Source organism: Podarcis gaigeae (genome assembly GCF_964106915.1).
Source record: "Podarcis gaigeae genome assembly, chromosome: 12".
NCBI classification, from domain to species: Eukaryota; Metazoa; Chordata; class Lepidosauria; order Squamata; family Lacertidae; genus Podarcis; species Podarcis gaigeae.
Window position 1 is genome coordinate 32,295,483 of NC_139688.1, and position 24,048 is coordinate 32,319,530.

The window sequence follows — 24,048 nt, forward strand, 5'->3', positions numbered from 1 at the left end:
ATGCTTCCTTTCTGAAGTGAGTAATTACAGAGAGATATCTACACTTCATAGGTGCTTGAAGAGACCCTGCAATCTCATTGAATAGGAAAATTGCACAACCACCCCCCATATACACACTGTTCAGATGTGCTTTCATGGGGTTGCAGCTAATACTACTCCTACTCAGAGTAGACCAATTGAAGTGAATGGCATGGCTAACTTGGGTCCATCCATTTCAATAGGTCTGTGTCAAGTAGAACTCAAGCTGGCTACAACCTACTGTCTATCCCAAAGGTCAAAGTGATTGAATAGGAGTTCTAAGTTGCTTCAAGAATCTACTTTCTTAGAACATCCCATAAGTGGACCTTCTCTACAGAAACTTTATATAGAAGGTCGGTGGCAGCATCAGAAACCTTGAAATGAACAGCTCAATAAAATTAGTCTCGCTGTGTGGAGGGAGGGGGGCATTCAATATTCTGGCTAAAATGGGTGCTTTCAGACCTGTCGGGTAAGCTGTGTTGATGGCTCCCACAAGAAGACACAAATAACTGACCCTAATGGTCTTACTGATTATGAGCCAGCTTCCAGTTTTCCTATGACATAGAAAAAGAATACTCCTATACTTCTTCATATTAAGAGAGCCAATTTTAATGAGGCATATGCTCTAATACTGCCAAAAGTCCAGTGTAATGAAAGAGGATCAGCACTAAAATGAGATATTCTCTATAAACAATATGTGAAAATGGTTAGAGAGCTTAAGTTAGAACTTCAACCGCCTCTTTCAAAAATTCCCCAAACACTCCTAACCAACTTCCTTTCTGCAGCCTCCTCTCTTTTGATTACTTTAGCAAGGAGCAGAGGAAGTTTTCCTACCTCTGATGAATCCCAAGAGTCAACTGTACATAAAGCTCAAATCGCAGACTTTTGATAAAAGGTTCAAAAAATAGAGTTAATCGCTCAAAAAATGGCATGTTACCTATGCAGTCCAAAATCCATCCCACAGTTCCATCTCCACCACATGCTAATACTCGAAAGTCAGACACATCTCGGAAAAAATTCAACCTGAAATAGAAAGGACGTGTGTGAAGTTATGACCCACAACCTTGTTCTCTCAATGCTCTGTGGACAGAATACTTGCACAGCAGTTCCTCTGCTCAGCTTGCAAGCACGCGCTTCATGATGAATATAATTCTCAGATACAACGGGCTATGCTATAAGGGAACCAGTCATAAGATGCTAATTACTGCAAAGTGATCCAATAAAATTAGTTTCATTATAACATGCAGTTTATTATGGCGAGCAGTAAAATATTCATCTCCTGGGAACTATATTTTAATGTACAAAGATTAACTAGCATGTAGATGCCAAGTAGCTGTAAAGAACATCATTTTTCAGAGAGGGATCTAGGCAACCTATGGCTGACTTGCAAGAGTTCTCAAATGATTTCAAAAGCCAAATTAAAACAAATGGAACATGAGCACCCTTCTCATGTTACTCACAAGCTGTGGTAAAATGCTGTGAAGCAGGCATCATGTGATTACTAAGGAGTGAGGCCCTAGCTGTGGTGTTGTCCTCAACTGAGGAGCTCCTGGTCCTAAGCCTGGCACGAACAGCAGCCTGGGTGTAGGCTTCCAAGTAATCAGAACACCAACATGACTCAATGCCTTGAAAACATGGAAGTCTACATGCAAGCAGTTACTCACCCAAAGGCTTCTTTTCAGCATACAGCTATATGCTAATACAGTCGTACCTTGGAAGTCGAACAGCATAGTTCCCAAACGTTTTGGCTCCTGAACATCGCAAACCCAGAAATGACTGTTCCAGTTTGTGAACTATTTTTGGAAGTTGAACGTCCGACGGGGCTTCTGCAGCTTCCAATTGGCTACAGGAGCTTCTTGCAGCCAATCAGAAACCGCACTTTGGTTTTTGAACGTTTTGGAGGTACAACTGTACTTGGAGATCTGTAGACTGGACCAGGCAGTGCATGCAATGGAACATTATCCTGCTTTTGAGTCACCACCATTTTGTCTTCACATTAGTAACGCACAAAGGGGGCTTCATGGGCTATATAGTGAAGTTACATGAACTTCAACAAAATGAGCAATGCTTTTCAAACTGCTTATAATGTATGGGAAACAGCCTTATTAGAAAAGTTAACCAACAAAACTTAAATTAGCAAGAGGACAAAGGATGTCTTCAACCCATTGTGGTTCCCCCTTTATCACATACACAGCACAAGCAGACAATGACCTATCCCCAACAGCATATGAATCAATATCGCTAATCTGACCCAACAACCACCACCTCATGCATGCAAACAAACCATACTGCAACCAAGCAGGCACTGGGCCCTCCAAACTATTGCAATGCCAATGTAAATAAATAAATGTACAATAAAGGGCATGTGTCACATGATGCTGACGCGATACCCTACACAAACGCTATGCAATAGAACAAAACATTACTCTCCCATCTCTCTCTTTCCCCCCCCCCAACTGCATGATGTCTTTGACGATTGTGTTTCATACAATACATAAACAAATTGTGAAAAAGATATTATGAATCAAAAATGGAGATGCTATATGCACATTTCCTTGTTCATTTGGTTGCTTTGTAACAAAAGAAAATCTTTAATAAATACTAATTAAAAGAATTATTACAGATTACTTGACTGATAAAGTTCCAAGCTGAAATGTAGATCAGTAATTCACTTGTTATTCAAAAATGCACATGTGTAATCACAGAAGATACACACATGCATATATATCTGAACTAATGGTGTATTGTGTGTTTCCATCAATAAATTTCATGAGTGTCTAGTATGCTCATAAAATAGAGATGACAGATACAGTGAAAGAAAAACAAATTACTTCTGTTAAATAAACTGTTGGTTTTTTTGGGGTGAAATTACTTGGGCTGTACACGTTCTAAGTGAAACACACTTGATAAGTCACATATGTTTCCAGTTCTGCACCATTTATTATCTGCTAATGACAAAACACAATAGAACATGGAAAGAAATCAGTATCAATGACAGGAGGAATAATGAGAGGTAACATCACTACTCATTCTGAAGAGAGAAACTAGCTATGAACATGATATAGGCCAGCACCTGCTCAGCCATAATTTACTGGCAATATTTTTGGAGGCATAAACTAGAAATAGATACATTTCAAGGACAAATGTATTTATACTGGCCATAGCTTACAAATTTTTGAAGAAATGGATGTCGCAGGCTGAAGAACAGATACACATGTTGAAATAGTAGTACTGAGGTTGACTGCGAGCAATTTTGATAATATGGGCCCTAATCAATACTTGAATTCCAAAAAAGGCATTAGGAGTCATGATATATATATATTTAATTTTTATTTATGTATTTTTCTTTTTTAAGGGAAGTTCATCCCTGGTTGAATAAGGACAGGGATAAGCAAAGTTTTGGTGGCTTGGACTGGTTCATGGTCCTGCAGACGCTGGAGAGTGTGTGTGTGTGCGCGCACTGTTTCTGACGCTCCTTTCTGGGCAGAGGAGGTGTGCGCAGCTTCCCATTGGCTGAAGGCACTTCCTACAGCCAATGGGAACCTGGTCAGCGTCACAGAAGGCGGTCCCTGTTCTGCTCTGCGCCGGTTTAGCGCAGCACATGGGAGCCAACCAAGCAGGTGGTGGGGGTCCATGGGCCGGTTAAACAACCCCCATGGGCCGCTTGTGGCCCATGGGCCTTAGGTTGCCGACCCCTGAATTAGGAGAACATTTTACAAGCAATAAAGAAAAGAGATATTTAATTTAAAAGTAGCAGTTATACTTGTTTATAATAAGGAAATGGTTGGTTGCTTGCCATTCCCTCAAAACATCACCTATAAGCTTCTAACCACCCTCCAGTTCAATGCACACAAAGACAATGCACAGTACTATTTATCTAGACTTAGACCCTGGTTTCCATGTAAACCGCTGAGAGTGGATTACATCCAGATAGTTTACAGGGCCAGGCACCCTTAGTTTCAGGAGTAGGTTTGTGTCATTTACCTTTACACAAGTCTGTGGTCCATGTATATAGGTTTGAATATATAGCTGTGATCCACAGACAGATAATGTCTCCACACCATTTTAATTTTCCTGTCCTTCTGGTGTTTATCTATTATCTATAAAGATTTGATACATATATATGCCAACTCAGATAAACTGAACTGATGGTGGCCAGCCACAAACAGAAGCACCAGTGAATCCTAATTGACAGCACCCTTAAACATCCTTCTAGATTCATCGCTGTACCAAGATACCCAGATTTTATTGGTGGCCAATAGGGATGGGGTAACTGTTCACAACGGGGATGCCTGCAAATATGAGCATGCTGGCTTGAATGGCAGAATGCAGAATTGAGATGACCCATCTCAAGCAGGCCACCTGCCACGATTCTGCTTGTACCCCAACCCTGCTCTCCAGTATCTATTGCACCCTCTTCTCCAATATTTTCTAAAAGGGGAAGGTGATAGCAGAAAGCAGAAAATGGCAGCAAACAAGAGAAAAGACCTGATGGACGTACCCTGTGGTAGGAAATCATGATTTGAGTATCTTTTGTCAATAGCAGCGATGGCAACGAAACCCTCAAAATGCCATTGCTCAGCAGAGGAGAGACGATTTTCCAGTTTGTAGCCCAACTCTATTATACCTGTCCGGTCTTGGAGAGGATGATCAGTTGGTGGAAGAGAAACAGGAGCAGACTGGGGGGTTGGATGACACCAGTGGGCCAAGCAGTCTGGGGGAGGAGAGATGTGGGTCCCAGGAGATCTCTAATTCTTAGGGTAGAGGCTGTGAGCTGGAAGATTGAGGTTCATATCCTAGGAAGGAGCCAAGCAGGCTCTGAGAAGGACGTTCTACCCAAGAGACACTAGATGCCCAGAGCTGAAAAACAACTGCAGTGACACCACCTCCTGTGAGTGAGCAGTCCCTCCATTCTGGAAGTGCAACTGGGAGCCAGTCTGATCATAGAATCATAGAATCATAGAATCATAGAGTTGGAAGAGACCACAAGGGCCATCGAGTCCAACCCCCTGCCAAGCAGGAAACACCATCAGAGCACTCCTGACATATGGTTGTCAAGCCTCTGCTTAAAGACCTCCAAAGAAGGAGACCCCACCACACTCCTTGGCAGCAAATTCCACTGAGTCAGCTTTGGCTCTGTCTCTGTCTCTAGCGGCATCAGCACCAGAGCAAGCAAGCCTTGTGAAGCCAATCTGTTCAATGGAGTCCTTGCTTGCACTGGAACGTGGGCTGCTTACCACACAAACAGCTGTGCAACAGAGGGCATGTTGCATGTTAGAATATCTTGGCTTGTGCTTAGCCACATGTGCTAACCTCTGGTGCACCTGTTGAACCTGTGCTTTGTAACCTGATTTATGTACCACTCTGACATATGCTTTTGGCAGAAATGGTGTCAAGAGTAACCATTCTTCATCCAAGGAAATACACAGCATGAAAAGGTCAGCAGATTCACAAAGGAAAAGACAAGACCCAAATAACTAATGTTGCAATCTTGTGTATCTTTCCCAGTGGACAGAAAGAAGCTTCGAATGATAAAACTTTATTTCCACAAATATAGCATTCTTAATAAGTTAACACAGATACAACAATGAGGGATCCAATTGCCAGAGTTTAAGATGGCATGATTTAGACATTTCAAGCATAGAACGGAGTGGACTATGGAATCTTTCTAGGAAAAATGGTGGCCTCTCTGCCAGTTGCACAATTGTTGTTCACTTAGAAGGCAAATAATGACTGAATTTCAAATGCTTCAGCATAATTAAATTTACAGTAACAGTTGTTGTCAGAGCTGGATGGCTCCTATAGAGAGACATAACCACTGAACAGTGAAACTCATTTCAGGGTAAAAACAAGTGCTCATTACAAATTGTGCAGTGTATCAGAATGGCAATTTTCACGTCATCTTGTTAACTGTGGCTCTTTATAAATATACAGTACTTTTCATATTTAGGCTCAGCTGTTGAGCCTGCATCGTTTCTCCAATTTACACTACTTTTCTCATTACTAATTTTCAAATATCAACTCTTAATATTAACTGAAGGGTTCATTTTGGCCTCTCAAACTTACAAAGTGTGTTTACTAAAATGTTAAGTTACTACTAAAGCAAGGCTTTTTTTACTGGAGGACTGGAAATTACTGAACGCATTGCCCTTTATTTTCCCTGAAAGTAGAGACCTACTAGCCTTTCTGTACGCAAATCATTAATAAGCTCCCCAAAAGAGAGTTTAATATACATGAACCTGCTCAGCAGCAAGATAAAGAGGACAGACCTCAAGAGTACTCCACTTCCACCAGGAGCACACTTATTTATTTATTTATTTGCTGTCTTTAGATGCCACCTTTTTGTCCAAGGAGCTCAAGGTGGCTTAAATGGTTTTGCCTCCTCATTTATTCCCCATAACAACCCTGTGAGGTAGGTCAGACTGAGAGGAGTGACTGGCCCTAAGGCCATCCAGTGAGCTTCATAGCACAGTGGGGATTTGAACTCTGCTCTTTTGGTCCTTGCTCAACATAGTTCTCACATAGTTCTCACTATAGGTAAAAAGGGTAAAGGTAAAGGACCCCTGGTCAGTTAAGTCCAGTCAAAGGCGACTATGGGGTGTGGCGCTCACCTCACTTTTCAGGCCAAGGGAGCCAGCAGCCAGCTTTCCGGGTCATTTGGCCAGCATGACTAAACCGCTTCTGGCGCAATGGTACACTGTGATGTAAACCAGAGCACACTGAAATGCTGTTTACCTTCCTGTTGCAGCAGTACCTATTTATCTACTTGCACTGGTGTGCTTTCAAACTGCTAGGTTGGCAAGAGCTGGGACAGAGCAATGGGAGCTCACCCCGTCGTGCAGATTCGAACTACCAACCTTCCAATCAGCAAGCCCAAGAGGCTTGGAGATTTAGACCACAGTGCCCACTTGCTATAGCTCTCACTATACCACAGTGTAGCTTCTCCTCTGTGCCATGCAAGTTACACTCTGGATCACTGATAATAATTTGTGGGACATGCTGGTCAAATACTGACAATCAACTCATTAAGTGGAAGTGTTTCCAGCCACAGATTTGCTTGGTCATCTGGAATGACACACTTTAAAGGTTAGAATTAGCACCTTGACTTCCCTTTGGAAATTCACAGGAAGCCAGCACAAGACAAGATTGTTGCAGCCTATGCTTGTGTGTATTGAAGCAGCTGGAGTCTCTGAGAGGTCTCCAAGGGTGGCATTGTTTGGAGCTGTCAAAACACCGAACTGTCACAACATAGACTCAGGGCAGCTGCCTTTAAAATGGGTGGTGCTACAAAAATGGGTGGGGCTACACAAGGATAGCGCTTTAACTGGGAGGGGGGAAAGCAGCTAGCAGCTGTAGGGCAAAGGCACAGTAGTGTGTGAGAGTGGCACCCACCCTTTGACTTGTTATTTGCAAGATGGTTCCCACTGAACTGAGCATATTTGCAAAGCATTCTGCAAAAAGAGATTTGTGTACAGCTAGAAGAACAACATAATTGCAGATATGGATATTTATTGGTAACTGACAATTATATTAAGTTTTGTAAGATTTTTTCAAAATCCCCATGAAATATTGGCTAGATAATTAATCAGAAATTTCTTGAAGTCACCTCCCTAACTTTTCTAAGACAAGTTGGACTTTAAACACAGTTTCTTAAATGCAGAAACCGAGAATGGGAAAGTACTTCAAATTTTAGTCTTCACTGAACACTGCCCTCTTGTGGCTGTACGCTACACCTTATCCTTGCAAACCTTTTAAAAATATATTCACAATGCAATCCTGCACACATCTACTCAGAAGTAAGGTCCACAGAGTGCAGTGGGGAGCATATTTAAGTAGCCTGGATGAGGGAACAGACTGGTATTTCGTGTGGTTGCCACACCACAACAGAATCTTATTTCACGTAATGCATCTCAGTAATCCTGAGGAATTTCTTTGGCTTCTGTGGGGCTGTCATTTTATAGTAAGAGCTTCAGACATGCTGTATGGTGTGTGTTTTTTAAAGAGCAAGAACCAACATCTTCAATTTAGCCTTGAAGTAAATTAGAAACCAGTAATGCAGTATTTTGTCATGTTGGGACATATATGCTTCTGGGAGCTAACACCTGCCTGTCAAACTAGGTGTTAAAGTTCTGAACTGCTTTCAAGGGCAGCTCTGCCTGTAACACACTACAGTAGTCCAGACAACTAACCATCAGGGGAAGCACCACAGCAGCAAGATCTCTGTTTCCTAGGAAAGATGCAGATAAGCCTGAGAAGAGGTGCTCGTGCTCAAAGAAGCCCTCACTAGAGAATCCAGGAGACACGTTTCTTCAATAGGAATACAACTCAGTCACCTTCCATCAATGGGAATCAGGGAAACTCAGTCAATAAAAGAAGTAAGATGCTAAGAAACAATGAGAGGCAGGCTAACGGAAGGAGAAGGAATAGAGAAGCAAGAAGAATAGAGGGGTAGAAGGCATAGATTTCAAAAAGAGCCAATCGACTGATGTGGGGGAAATTCAGGGTACAGGAAAAAGATGATCTGCATGCTGATAAAGTGAAAGAATTAGACAGAGAAAGGAACTATGAGTTAGTGAAATTTAAGGACAAATTGCAACTTTCACACAAGTTGTGGGTGTCATCTTTCTCCATGCATTGCTTCTGCAGTTAAATTTATGCTGCCAGTACACTGAAAATAATAAGCTGTATTTCTCCCCCCAACCCCCCAAAAGCTCATGTTTGATGACATTTAGGATTACACTTACCCTGGCATTGGCCCATTTCCAGCAAGGCTATAAACTTGACGAGGATTCAAAAGATACTGAAATTTTCTGTAAATTCTGCAGTTGTGAAAAAAAGGGAGAAATATTTAGCAGGCCCTATTAGATAGTCAATCGGTAATCCTAAATTAAACCAAGATATTTGGATTAAACAAAATCTTGCCCACCTGAGCTGCATCAACCAGTGTGTGTTGGTTTAACCTTTATGATTGCATATAAGACTCTTATAACACATGAAAACAGAAAAAAGGTACGTAGCTGCATCTCTTATTTAAGTTTCACCCTCTTGTAAGTTGGTCACATCTGAACAGCCTGATCATTTATCAAATGTTTATTAATGCCAGTCAAATCCTTGGGAAACCAAACTCATGCACTATTCCTAGCCTGGACGTGATCCAAAGGAAGGGGGAAGTCAGTGCAGGGTGACTGGGTTTGACTCGTGGATGGATGAAATACTACAATGACAATGACTAAACTAGACTTCTGACAGGTGGATATGCTTGGGGTTTTAACAGGACTGAACTTTTCCACAAATTATCAGTGCTTTCCCTATCTTCTTTTGGAGTAAGAAAAGGGTCGATATGCTATGCTAATCTATTTAATAAAGTCTTCCAAAGAGAGAAACATTTATTTGGAAGCGCCTGCGAGAAAACTAGAGTGAAAGGTCCATCTTGATTCTTATGCAACCTGCCATTTTTGTGGCATTACAACCTTGACCCATTAGCCACAACAGAACACACACTCTCTCTCTGCCCCCGGCCCCCAAGCTGGCATCTACCTTAGTGTTTGGAGACATACATTTAACTCTTACAAAGCTGCTTCCTTCCACAAAACACTGGAATTGGAGAGCGCTGGTAAAATCATGACCTTTCATTACAGTTTAAACCTGTTAGTCATAAAGACCCCCATCCCATTCCATGTATTTTCCTTAAACTAGAGATAGATGTTTTGTTTTTGAAAAGCAACTTCCCTTCTTGACACATTGTGACATTTTTCTTATATGATAAGTATAGGTAAAGGTAAAGGGACCCCTGACCATTAGGTCCAGTCATGACCGACTCTTGAGTTGCGGCACTCATCTTTATTGGCCGAGGGAGCCGGCATACAGCTTCCAAGTCATGACTAAGCCGCTTCTGGCGAACCAGAGCAGCACACGGAAACACCGTTTACCTTCCCACCAGAGCAGTACCTATTTATCTACTTGCACTTTGATGTGCTTTTGAACTGCTAGGTGGGCAGGAGCAGGGACCAAGCAATGGGAGCTCACCCCGTCGTGGGGATGTGAACCGCCGACCTTCTGATTGGCAAATCCTAGGCTCTGTGGTTTAACCCACAGCGCCACCCACGTCCCCATATGATAAGTATATAGGCATTATTTTATTTTTAGCACATGCTTGTCTACAGCACTTTTAAAAAAATTTCTGGATCACTAAAGTGCCAAAAAGTGCTTTAACTCATGCACCCTTGTACAGATCTTGCTTTGGCAAGGCCAAAATTCCTCCCAGGAACCACATCCAGGATTCAGAATTAAATGCAAATAAGATGCCCACCCCTCGTTTCTAGGTTGTGAGAGATGCTTCTTTGTGGTTCCACGTAGATTTTTTTTATATACCCTTGCAGCTTTCTAAACTTATGCTTCCTGGTTCTAAGGAAACCAAGGCTGTGTGCACACCAGGCATTTAAAGCAAATTTCCACACCCCGAAGAATCATGGGAAATGTAGTTTTTAAAGGGTGCTGGGAACTGTAGCTCTGTGAGGGGCAAACAAAAGTTCCTAGGAGTTCTTGAGACACGTGCTTTAAATGTATGTACACAGTCCAAGTTCATGATTTCAGGACTTCTACCAACAACATTTAGTCGTAATAGGTTACTTTCATTTCTCTTTGTTACTTTTTAAGGTTGATATGCTGCTTGACTGCAATAAAACCTAAAATACTGAATCATATCATTTTACTTAGGAAACTATTTGGCTTTGAAACGGTAACAGATTATTTCCTTGGTCACCATCCCACCTTCCCATCCCACCCTCATCTTCAGCAGGGCAGGGAGGAAGACTTTAGTAGGACTGTGAATGAAGACTTGTTTTTAGCAAAATAATCACACAAAAATCTATATATTTGATATTGTCCTAGTTCATTTTTATTGCTAGTAATGTACACTGGGTCACATAATCAGTGGTAGGTGTAAGGGGAGGATGAAATGTAAGACACACATTTTCCCCCTCAAGTATTAACACAAGTAATTGACTTCCTCACAGAAAAACATTGGAAAGAATCATGAGCAATAAATGCATACCTTTCTCCTTGTTTTCCACCGCTCTTAGGGTTGACGAAAACTAGAAGTGGATGAGTACCCCGAGTAGGTGTAATCTAAGAGAATTGCCACAGAAACCCATTAATCTTGAGTTTTTAATTCTGATTTTCCTTATATCTTCCTTATATCTATTGTTGTTGTTGTTGTTGTTGTTGTTGTGTGTGTTTCATGATGGGCGTAAAGCCGAATAAACATTTTGATTGACAGTGTGGGTGTGGGTGTGTGACACTAACTCATTGCTAAAACATTTTGTTAAGATATAAGTGAAATTTGTTTTTATTTTGATGCTCACACAAGGTTACACTACTGAGACTTTAAAATGTTTCTGGTGGGGTTGCTTTTTGTTTTTGTTACTATGTATTTTTGTGTTTATAAAGCTCCCTGTAATCTTCAGATGAAGGACAGTATAGACATTTAATTTATACTAATGATATTAATAAATACATTTTTTATTTTAAAAAATCCATACTTCATCCAACACATCACCATGTAATGGTGTTTAATGTAATAAGAGTGTTTAATGTAATAACTGGATAATATTAAATCAGCTCATTAGTGCAACTTTAACGTCATTTATTGCCAATTTTAATAACTATTCAAAACGATCCTAAATACTTTATTCATAATACTCATGTTGTTACCTTATAACTATGTTAAGCTATGCTATCATTCCACCCTATGAAACTAACACTTAGTTTAATACTTACCATATCGATACTTCCCCAGTAATGTATTTCCACTGAACTACATCTCTTGAAAAACCTGTTATCCTGCTGCTTTCTTCCTCTAACCCTTATTGCCTTTGTTAGTTTAATCACATGCAATTTCTCATATTCCTGTTGACCAAATATCTACCGTAGGGAGACCGGGCTCCCCCCACCCTAAACTTGACATATGGCCATCCAGATCATTGTTAACAAATAGACTGTAATTTCCAAGCATCCATGAATTATAGTTTTTTAAAAAAATATCCAAACAATGTACTTGAAGATCCCTTCATAACTCACACCCAGTAATATATTCCACCAAAATGTATTTAATTTTTCTAGCTTGATAGTGCTATCGGTCTAGGATAGGCTTACAATTCTCATTGCCTGGTTTGGCTGTAAATACAACTGGGAAACCCAGCCAGATGGGTGGGATATAAATAATAATAATTATTATTATTATTATTATTATTATTATTATTATTATTTCTCCTTTCTGTGTTTCAGAGGACTTATATCCAGCTAAGACCTCAATTTAAGGTTTTTTAAAGTGTTTGTACATTCCCAAAAGGTTTTACGATGATTTGCTCTAAAGATATTAAAGTCTATATAATATTTAATTCAGAATGATTGCCAACAACATGTGTAGGAGTAGGAACCCAGGCCCCCTATCCCTGAGCTGCCTATCCCCTTGATTTAGAGGGGTGCCTACATAGTCTAGTCAATAATTTCTTGTGGGTCCTCAGGAACAATTGGTTAGGGCTGGAGTCACAGACAAGGGCCCACACCTCCCACACTCCCTCATTTCTCATTCCCTCCTACCCCTTGTAGCACCCTATGCCCCCTATACAGCATCTACATAGCACCAATGAGCCTTTCTGAACACTATGGGATGGGATGTGGGGTTCTGAAGGGAGAAATCATCTTGCCCCTTCTGATGGTTCTCAGGATCCAAGCCATTGTTCATGGCTGCAATCCTGTTAGGTTATTAACCCTAGCGCTCTTGGCTGACGGGTGTAAATTTTTAATAAAGTTTAATTTTTTAACAGGGTTTAAGCCCTACAACATCTGTAACTCCCACTTCTCTGCTATTAAGGAAAGACAGCACTGTTCAGGACCCTTTTCAGCTCCCCAGGCAATTATCTGTTTGAACGGGGGCGGAGGGGGGAAGGCCTGTGAATTGAGTCCCATACGCTTCTGCATGGATAGCATAACATTACAGCCTGTTATCAAAAACTGTCATATCTTTAATGCTCATCTAGAGCTTTAATCAATTCTACTTATTTAGTCCAATTCCAGGGGTGTTTGTTCCTGTGAATGAAGGATAAACCAATGGTTCTCATTGTGACAAAGATGGACTGCCTCTTAGAAGTCTCTATGGATTCAGGTTAATTAATGAGGCTCATCCTAAGGTTATACATGATATATTACTTCCTCTAATTAGAAATAATAATCCTGATCATTATGCTGGTTAAGCTAGAAAGAAATAAGATGAATGTGCTTAACTATGATTAATAATAGTTGTACCTAAGTAGCAATCTCCTCTGCCACTGAGTTGCCTGCATAGTCTTATATGACTATGTTTTTAACAGCATAAAAATATTAATGAATATTCTAAAACTTTTCTTTCTGTAATACATTTTTTTATTTAAAAAATTGCAGCAGATCTGGGAAATGTTATCTTTTCCTTACTCTGATGCCAGGATAAGCTTAGAAACACATTTAAGAAACTACTTGAATTCACCAGTCTGTACATTGTCACAGGAGCATAGAATCCACTTTAAACTGAATATCTAGTTATACTGTTATATTTCATGTGTTAAAACACAAGCCATTATAGGATTATGTATAATGCTAAATCTGCTTCCCTTTTTTGCTCAGAGATCCTCTCTGTTTGCTTCCACATGTTGGCTCTAAGCCATCTACCAGTTACACAGGGAATCATCGCTGATATCTCAGATAATAATAAATAACTATGCGGATATACGTTTTAATTCCATACAAACATATTGCAACCTGCTGGCTTCTAGTATATCTTAAGAGAGGTGTCTGAGGTAGGAGAGGGAGTTCTTGTATGGATTTTTTTTTTAAGAGGTCACCCCAGTATTGTATATGATTCAGCCAATCAGAGTGCAAGTCTTTACAAATTATTGTGTGTATAGGGAATAACCCATACAGTTGAACTTATTCGTGTTAAATATAACAGCCGAGTTTTTGTTAAATGTCTGAAACCCAATCACACAACTGGAGTGAAATATCACTGATCAGGATATATGCTAATGCAGATGTGAATGACAGCCAGCAAATGATTTGCCTTCTCACCTACTGGGCTTTTAAAAGCAAAATGTTCTACCAATTTTGAAAAGCAGGCTTGAAAGTCCTGTGCAGATGGCATTCCTAGAAAGGAACTGGAGAATCTGCCAAGAGTTTCACTGTGCATTTATATTTTATTGCAGAAAATGTTCTCTTCAACGTTACCAGTCTATTGCCTTCTTCACTCCTAACGGAAGATAACATGGAGACACCTGGAGGCGATTTTGTTCTGTGTGAAGGCAGAACGAGGCAATGGTATGATTTCATAAACCATGTTGCAGGTAGAGATCTTGGCACAAATATATGTAAGGAGGCAACCATCCTGTTACCATCTTAACATTATACAAGAGCATTCATTCAGACTCTCCACCCCTGTTCTAAGTTTTGTCCTGTAATTGGAAAATCTGAAATGTGATACCGGATACTACAGTTTTATGCTGGGGCCCCATATTGGGCCAAACTCATTCTGCGACATGGGAAGACATTGGAAGAGTAGCTGTACACAATTTTAAACACAACAGAAGTAATCGCACCTGAAGACCTTGCCCATCTACAGTGACAGAATTTGCTCTCTGCATCTTGTTCCGATCACCTAGTTTGTTTGTTTGTTGGGAACCATCCTTTTCTTTTTTCATAGTTGCCTGGCGTTCCTAAAAGGGAGGTTGGAAGCAGCAGATTAGTGCATTATAGTATCTTACTATGGTGGAAATTGAAGACTCTCATTCTAGCTTTATACATTCAAATACCACATCAGTGATAATGGGTTCAGTGATTGCAATCAAATAATTAAATGAAGCCCAACTTCATATACATCTATTTATGTATCTAAACATAATAAATAGATAGGTGATATTGTATTTTGTCACAATAAGTGCTAATGCAATGGTATGAAGTTGGTAATAATCATGAGGTCATCTAAGCTGTATGGTTAAGCGTATCGAAAAAGGAGATCAATCAATCGCGTTTTGGCCCCAGTCTCTAAAAAAAACAAAAAAAAACCTACTAAAAAGCACAATTGTTTTTGCAATCTGCTTTACCCAAAATCTGAAGTTTTCAAAAGGGTTTGTTACATTACAACCTCACTAATCTGAGTTAGCTACAACACAATCCTATATATGTCTACACAGAAGTAAGTGCCATTGACCTCAATGGGACTTAGTCCTTGCTATGTGTGTATAGGATTTCAGCCCTAAAACCAAACTTGGACTATCTGGATAATACAAAGTTAAGATTGAATGCATGCAAAAAGCAGAAAAACATTCTCCAAGTGGTGATTTATTTATTTTTTATTTCTTACATACATATGCTTTTAAGAAGCATTTTTCCAGGTGAAAATATGTCACCTCCTCAGCAACTGTAGATAAAGAGGCTTAGGAGAAAGGCACTAGACAGGAAAAGACATGGAATCATAGCTACACTGAACAAGCAGAAAAAGTGAATGAAATAATTATTTTAGGAATACATAACATTCACTTAATATCCATAGGACAGAGGGAGATACGCTGCACACAATGCCAAGACTGAGGACTTGTTCCTGAAATATATTCACAGTCTTCCAGTGTTTACAGCCACACAACTGGCAGGAAGGCAGGGAGCACTACTGAACCCAGCATGGAACCACAGTAAGGAAGTATGCACCTCTGGAATTTCATTCCTCAGTTGCATAAGCCTAGCAAACTTTTTTTTTTAAAAAAATAATAATAATGTCTCCTATACTGCAGAGTCCACAGAGCTACCCAATATATCCCTTGGTTTTTCCTACCCCCTTGTGACCAGTACATCCTGGTCTTCAGCAACATTTGAACAGGTGGTGGTCCAGGCAGATTGGCAGCAGATCGGAAAACCAGATTTCACTTCCCCGAGTTTTCAAAGGCTTACATTTGAAGCCTAGGTCCTATTCCCATAATGGCTGAAGGAATTTGGCAGATACAATAGGAGACAAGAATGCTGGGCATCAACTGTGCCAAAGCAACTCAAGACCAGGAGCATCTTTTCTGTCACCTCCCTTACTGTTCTTTGAGGATTAATTCGACAAACAGAAAAAAAGAAATAGCCTAGTCAATATTCTGTGCCACTCAATCCCAGTCGCTCAATCTCAGTTAGACTTGAAAGCTTTTGCAGATCCTCTTTCACTATATAAAAGGTAAAGGCAAAGGACCCCTGGACGGTTAAGTCCAGTCAAAGGTGACTATGGGGTTGCAGCGTTCACCTCACTTTCAGGCCGAGGGAGCTGCCATTTGTCCACAGACAGCTTTCTGGGTAATGTGGCCAGCATGACTAAACTGCTTCTGGTGCAACGGGACACTGTGACGGAAGCCAGAGCACACGGAAATGCCATTTACCTTCCCGCCACAGTGGTACTATTTATCTACTTGCACTAGTGTGCTTTCAAACTACTAGGTTGGCAGGAGCTGGGACAGTGCAACAGGAGCTCACTCCATTGCGGAGATTTGAACCAGCGACCTTCTGATCAGCAAGCCCAAGAGGCTCAGTAGTTTAGGCCACAGCGCCACCCACGTCCCTCCTTTCACTATATATATATCCTACAAGAAGTGACAGTTCAAGAGGACAGCTAACTGCTCCAATGAGGAGAGCAGGGGAATCCAATATGCTGTCCTTCAGAAACTGTTGGATGCAAACTCACGTAAGTCAAAGCCAGCCTGACGTATGGCCAGGTATGATGGAAGTTGAGAGTCCAACAACATCTAGAGGGCACCATGTTGGCAACCCCTGCTCTACTAATTAAACACCTCTACTTTGTGCTGCCAGAAATATTTCTACAGGCACATTCATGAGGAAAGTATGCAGGTGTAGGCAGTAATGCTACTGGCTTCTTGTTGTCGTTGTTAAGTGAAACTAAATTAATTGTGCAGGTGTTATGCTTCATAGTAACAAAACACATCTAAACACAGAAAAAATGCAGACTGCCAGAAATAATATTCGTAATTGTCGTGATCAATTTACAGCCTTTAAAAGGGGGATGGGGGGTGGGAGGGGAGAGATAGAAAAAGAACTAATGTTGCAAAGTAAGGAACACTGACAGATTTTTTCTGCTGCTGCTGCTGCAGTGAGAAAGAAAAGAACCAAGGATGGTGGTAAAATTGAAAAAAAAAAAAATAGTAATATATAGATCATATTGAGGCCCTCCAGAATCCATGCAGACCTAGATAAACATCCAAAAAAGGTATGTCATCTCTTGCTTTGTTGTCTTTTAAAATAGTAGGCTGTGACATTTTTTATTCACCTATGGCGGTCGCTTCATAAATTCACTTTAAGTTGGGCCCCTATTATGTTAAAGGGAAATCAGGTGTGCCTGCTAACAAGAAGCGCTATCTGCAATTATGCGCTTTGCCGCCCCTTTATTCCAATGTTCAGAAACTACAAATGAAGCACAGAAGAAATTATAAAAAGAGAAATCAAAGGCATCTAAAACCTCAGGAGAATATTATATTCCTTCTAAATGTAACACAGAGGACAGATCTTTTTTACATACATGTGTATAGTATTCTGACTGATAATTCAAAATATTCACTTTATTTTTTCATGCAGTGGGTACCTTAAGTGTTTATGATTTAACGTGCAATACAATCCTTTGCATGTTTACTTGGAAGTAAACTCCTCTGTGTTCAATGGGGCTTCCTCCCCAATAAATGCATTTAGGATTGCAGCCTAAGGTAGATTTGTTCTGAAGCCAATTTTCATTTACTAGGTTTTTGGCCACTGAAATATATCTTTAAGGAAAATATGTATTCAGGTTCTTTATTGTATATAATTTTATTGTTTCTTAACATTTGTAAGCTGTCTTGCTAGAGTGTATATTTTTTAAATAAAATCTGTTTCTTATCTTTCCCAAGAATCAAATCAAGATCACTACAGAATCCAAAAGGTAAAGCAATACCTAGCACATTCCTATTCAAAAATTTCTTAGAAAAATGCTTAGAATGGGCATCACCCTTAACATTATCTCATCAACAGCACTGCATATCTTCCTAATTTTCCTAGGGTTATTATACTTTACAATGGGTGTCAACTATTTTATAAAAGGTGACATTTTCAAATCAGTTTTCAAATACAAAATACAATGTTTATTCCTCCTCATTGAACTCCTAGATAATTATTTCAATTTTCCATATAACTTGCATAATTGCTGGCTGGCTAAATCCTTATCTGTTTCTCCTAGGTTATTTCTACCTGTAGATTCTTTTCATCTCTATAGAAGGGATGATGTAAACATTGCCTAAATAAAGGGTTTTTCTTTTTCTTTTGCAGTTAGAATTCTTCAGTAGTACTACAGGACTGAAATATTAAAACCTTAAAATAAGAAGATCAAACCACATTTGGCATGTCCTTCAAAAAACAACAACTATGTAAAATCTCAGGGCGATTGTGCGATATTCTTATATAAAAATGGAGGTGAAGCTGACACTTATTGAAAATAAATGACACTGCAAAATGCAGATATTTATTTTCTGGGTAGCATATATGTTCTAGTTATGACTATTTTATTAGGGTATACAAAATGATTGATGTGGCTGTAATCATTTTGTCTCATGGACACAGGCAATGCTGAGTGAAAGTTACTCAATAAAACACTAATGCACATTTTGACGGCTTGCAACGTGAAAGTATTCTGTTTTCTCCATGAACTTCTAGACTAGAAAAAAAATCCAAAAAGTATTGCAACAGGACATTGGATTCCTGATTAGAGGCTGATTAGGTAGCAATATCCTATTCCTGTTATTCTATATAGTGTTACAGATTAAGAGAATGTACCAGTGCAACTTCTCTTTGCTTTGGATGCTTCCATTCACAAGTCCAATCACTGTTGATCTTCTACCCATGGGCATACAATGGACTTTGATGCAGACAAGGAAAGGCCTTGTGGGAACTATAAAAACATACACTGAGTTGCTCCAGGTTTTCCTCGGTTTGCACACTGACATTACAACACAAAGATTCTATTGTGCCATTATACCGGATCTCTATTTTATGTTGTTTATGTTCAAGGAGCAGAGGTTGTTCAGCCTTCTTACTGCATTAACAATGTTTTGTTCATATAGTTAAGGCAGAAGAATCAGATGATGCTTTCCAAAGTGATGTTTAGCTAGACAGAATTAAATGTTGTTAAAAAAGTAAAATACCTAGGGGTAAATTTGTCTTCCAAAAATTTGAATCTGTTTAAAGATAATTATGAAAAATGTTGGTCAGAAATTAAGAAAGATTTAGAGATTTGGTCAAGATTGAAACTTTCCTTGATGGGCCGAATTGCAGCTATAAAGATGAATGTATTGCCAAAGATGTTATTTTTGTTCCAGACCCTACAGATCGTGGACAGAGTGGAGTGTTTTGGGAAGTGGCAGAAAGATATTTCTAGGTTTGTCTGGCAGGGAAAAAAGCCCCGAATAAAATTTAAAATACTAACTGATGCCAAAGAGAGAGGGGGATTTGCCCTGCCAGACTCAAGGTTATATTATGAAGCTGCGGCTTTCTGCTGGATGAAAGATTGGATACTTCTTGAGAACACTGATGTCCTAGATCTGGAAGGGCATGACAATGCTTTTGGATGGCATGCATATTTGTGGTATGACAAGGTAAAGGTTCATAAAATGTTCAAAAACCATATTGTCAGGAAAGCTATATTTATGGTCTGGACAAAATACAAAGACTTACTAGAAGGTAAGACCCCGAGGTGGTTATCACCAGCGGAGGCCAAGGCTAGAAAAAGACTCAATATGGAGGTCGGATGGCCAAAATATTGGGAAATGATAGAAAAAACTGGAGACAATTGGAGACTGCTGAGCTTTGAAAAATTAAAGAATAGGGTGCAAGATTGGTTTCACTATGCTCAAATTCAAGAAGTTTTTAAGTCGGACAAAAAAATAGGATTCCAGGTGGAAAAATCGAAACTAGAGACAGAACTGTTAGAACCTAAGACCAAGGTACTTTCGAGAATGTATAACTTGCTGCTTAAATGGAATACCCAGGATGAGATAGTTAAATCAGCCATGATAAAATGGGCTCAGGATATTGGGTACAACATTATGTTCGAAGACTGGGAAAGGTTATGGACCACCGGAATGAGATTTACGGCATGTAATGCCTTGAAAGAGAATATTATGAAAATGATATATAGGTGGTACATGACCCCAGTCAAACTTGCAAAAATTTACCATCGGTCTGATAATAAATGTTGGAAATGTAAGGAGGCTGAAGGGACATTTTTTCACCTTTGGTGGACTTGTCCAAAGGTGAAGGCCTTCTGGGAAATGATCTATAATGAATTAAAAAAGGTGTTCAGGTACACCTTTCCCAAGAAACCAGAGGCCTTCCTCCTGGGCATTGTGGACCAAAGGGTGATAAAGAAGGATAAAACATTTTTTATGTATGCATCTACAGCAGCAAGAATACTTATAGCAAAATATTGGAAGACACAAGATCTTCCCACGTTGGAAGAGTGGCAGACGCAGTTGATGGAATATATGGAACTGGCTGAAATGACTGGCAGAATCCGAGATTTGGGTGAAGAGACAACGGAAGAAGATTGGAAAAAAATTAAGGACTATTTGCAAAAACAATACAAGTTGTATGAATGTTAAGAATCTGCATGTTTTGGAATTTAGCTCCTGCAACTAGATTGGGAAAATTGGAAGATAATTTATAATTAAGAAAAAGTCGAAATTTAAGGTTATTATATTTTTTATTTCAAGGCATAAACACTGGATAAAAGGTACTTTAAATTCAGAAGTAAAATATTTTGAAAGATATAAATAAGATACGAAACAAGGTAATAATTTGCTGATATGTTTTATTGTAAAGAACGCAGGGGGAGGGAGGTGTGGGGAAGTCCAGATAATAACTTAAAAATGTATTTTAGAAGTTGGAGTATTATTCTTTTTTCTTCTTTTTCTTCTGTAAACTGAAAATGCAATAAAAATATTTTGGGGGAAAAAAACAAAGTGATGTTTAGCTGATGGTGTAAACTTCTAGTGAATTTTGTTCAGGAAGACTGTATACGTCATCTCTGCTGCCTAAAAAAATCAATTTCACACAGACATGAGGGAAAATCTGTTTCTGCCACTCTCCTCCACCATATTATCTAATCATCACCATTTCAAATTCTCTAAAAGCCACAGGAACATTTGTGATGCAACTCATAAAGTCCCAGAAATGAGAACAAAGGTCTTCTATAATATGCTGAAGGCAAAGTTCTGAAGAACAGGATCTTCATGCACCTATTAGCTATCAATAGCTCAGCCTGGACAGCTCAGTTGGTTAGAGTATGGTGCTGATAACACCAAGGTTGCAGGTTCAATCCCTGTATGGGACAGTTGCATATTCCTACATCATAGGGGGTTGAACAAGATGATCCTCAGAGTCCCTTCCAACTCTATGATTCTAGGAAATTGCCTAGAGATAGAGCAGAGCTCCACCCAAACCAGAATCCACATTGGAACTACAATTATTGGTTGGAATTGAATTCATTGAGTGGATCCAGGGCATGCTTCATGCACCAGGACCTAAACCAGTTTCAGAAACGTATGAGGCATAGCACAACCAAGTGAGTTGCTATGTCATGCTGTACCCATATCTCATGTTCAGTATTCACAAGGCAAGGCCTAATATGGTTGGAGGACATTATTGTGGCAGCTCAAGCTCTACCCTAGTCTGTGAAGAGCCTCTGGAGTACCAAAAAGACCACCCACTAGGCATGCCAAAGGCCTCAGAATAGATATGGAACAGTCCAAAGTGGTTCAAAGGATCACACTTGTTCACACCTTGTCTGCTGTGAAGGCTCCATCACGCTCAGAGAATGTCAGTATTGCTGCTCTGTTGTCTCCAAGCATGGGCAGAGACCTGTCTCTGCACACGCCAATAGTAGATATAGCAGAATTCATTACGGATATCACACTCTACTTGAGCTTCGGTGGAACAGAATGGATTCCTTGCCAAAACTGTACAAAGCAGGCCTTACTGGCTTGCTTATCCCTGTTAACAACCCTGGATGACCTTTAAAACTTCAACAGTTCCAGTCTAATCTCAACTGTGAGTAATTTAGGAGCACTCTAGGGAGTCTATCCTTTGATAAAAGAGTCTTCTTTTAATATGTAATGTGCAGGTCTTCTGCTTTTTGGAGTGCTGCAAGAAATACAGACTGTCCTAACTACTATGCCAGCCCCAAAATGTACTTTATGGCAGGAAGTCAAAACACCAAACAACTTTTATTTGCATCTGTGAACACTTTTATATTACGCACCTCAGGAAGCGAAACTCCTAAAGGAGGTAGAGTCTGTTGGAGAAAAACAGTTTCAGCTACAATATTAATATTAATTAAAGACAATTCCTGCAAATAAAATTTGAATGTGTGGCCATTTTGTTGAGCTAGTAAAGCAGTTTCCATTACAAGTCAAGTCATTACAGAAAAGTAATGTGGATGTATTTTGTTTATATAAAATTTTTCACAAATAAGATAAAGATAATTAACAAAAACAAAATCTTAAAAGCAATAAAAAAAAATCACCATACAGATCAGCATAAAGCAAAAACTCATCATAAAATGGCTTTCAGAACAAAAATATTTTCACTGCTCACTTGAAAATGGGAAGAGACAGTGGTTGGCAGATTTCCCCAGGTAGAAAGGTTGGTATCAGACAACTGAGGATGGTTTGGTCAGTCTATTTCCAGTCTGTTTTGGCTTTGCATAGGTTCATGTATAAGTCCTTCACATCCTCTTACTACGTTAATCTATTTTTATTAATCCTGAGACCTCCAGGCATATGGCGGTATATAAATTCAATAAAAAATAATAATCCATAAAAAAATGTATGTGTAAATCAAGTCAATCCATACTGAAACTCGCAAACAAATGAATTCCTCAAGCATCGCTACCAGTAACTGAATCCTTGCTAGTGACTAGCCAGAGGGGATCTTAAACTGATCATAGGGCTCAGTAAGGTTTACATGGACAGAATTGGTCCTGGTTTACACTATAGCTTCCCATTCTTCTTTCAACCTTGTGCAACACAGCCCACAACCCTTTGCTTCCCTTTTATTCTTTCCAAATAGTGTTCTGTCATCAGAGGTACATCTAGGAAATTTTAGACTCTAGGCCCCAGTAGAACCCAGTATGCCCACATGGCTTTAGCTGCTGACACTGAATCTGCTTGCCTCATCATATCTGGCTTCAGGGTAGTCATTGGGGGCCCTGGACTTCGGCCCCAAAGCATAGCCCTAGCTACATTACTGACTGCTGAACATAATTATTAGCAACTTTTCAATTCACTGCATTGTTGTGTAATGTGCAAGTTCTGGAGAACCTAAGAGTAAGAGTTAGCAAACATGATGATTCATGTACCTGCATATCCACTTCTATCAAACTGCATTTGTTAAGGTAAAGGCTCACCATCCTCAAACACAAATCATCATGGAAGTTATTTATGAGGTGCTATCATATCTGCTTAAGCTGGAAAGAGCTACTAGAAGACTCAGGACCAGCAAGGAGCCATGCCCTTTACTTCACCCATGGTACTCCCAGAAGTTTGTGTGACCAAACCACAGGGAATACAAGTTCCCACATCTCTTCGGTGACTTATGAATCAGCCCTCACCTCAGTGCCTCACAGCAGTTTATGCTTCTACCATCGAGTCAGTGCCCTGACAACATACCAGCTACATGTACAGCACAGATCATTGTATCACAATCTCTGTCAAAATGTTGGTTCCCTTTTGCCCAGGACACTTGATGCTTACAGCGTTGACAACCCTAGGTAAAATTCAGGATGAGTGAATAGTGCCAGCTACAATTTATCATCCTCTTCATTCCCAACACGGAGCTGAGAGGAGCTTGAACAATGGTAGTTAATTGAAAAATGCATCTTCCTCTGGGGGGCAGTTATTAATTTCAATCTGACATGAAGAAGAAACAAAAAATAGTTCTTGCTGT

At 39.7% G+C, this 24,048-nt stretch overlaps 1 protein-coding gene across 6 annotated transcripts in view; it reads right to left on the reverse strand.

The window, feature by feature from the left end:
* DGKB (diacylglycerol kinase beta) overlaps positions 1-24,048 on the reverse strand; it is a 251,989-nt gene that overhangs the window by 144,445 nt on the left and 83,496 nt on the right. For 5 of the 6 annotated variants that reach the window (XM_083705272.1, XM_083705274.1, XM_083705270.1 and 2 more), the window contains 5 exons: positions 22,364-22,396; positions 14,643-14,759; positions 11,072-11,145; positions 8,763-8,837; positions 956-1,041 (listed from right to left, as the gene is read on the reverse strand). In XM_083705272.1, the coding sequence (XP_083561398.1) occupies positions 956-1,041; positions 8,763-8,837; positions 11,072-11,145; positions 14,643-14,759; positions 22,364-22,396 (385 nt within the window). The remainder of the gene's footprint in view (positions 1-955; positions 1,042-8,762; positions 8,838-11,071; positions 11,146-14,642; positions 14,760-22,363; positions 22,397-24,048) is intronic. The other variant, XM_083705275.1, reaches the window with a different exon arrangement.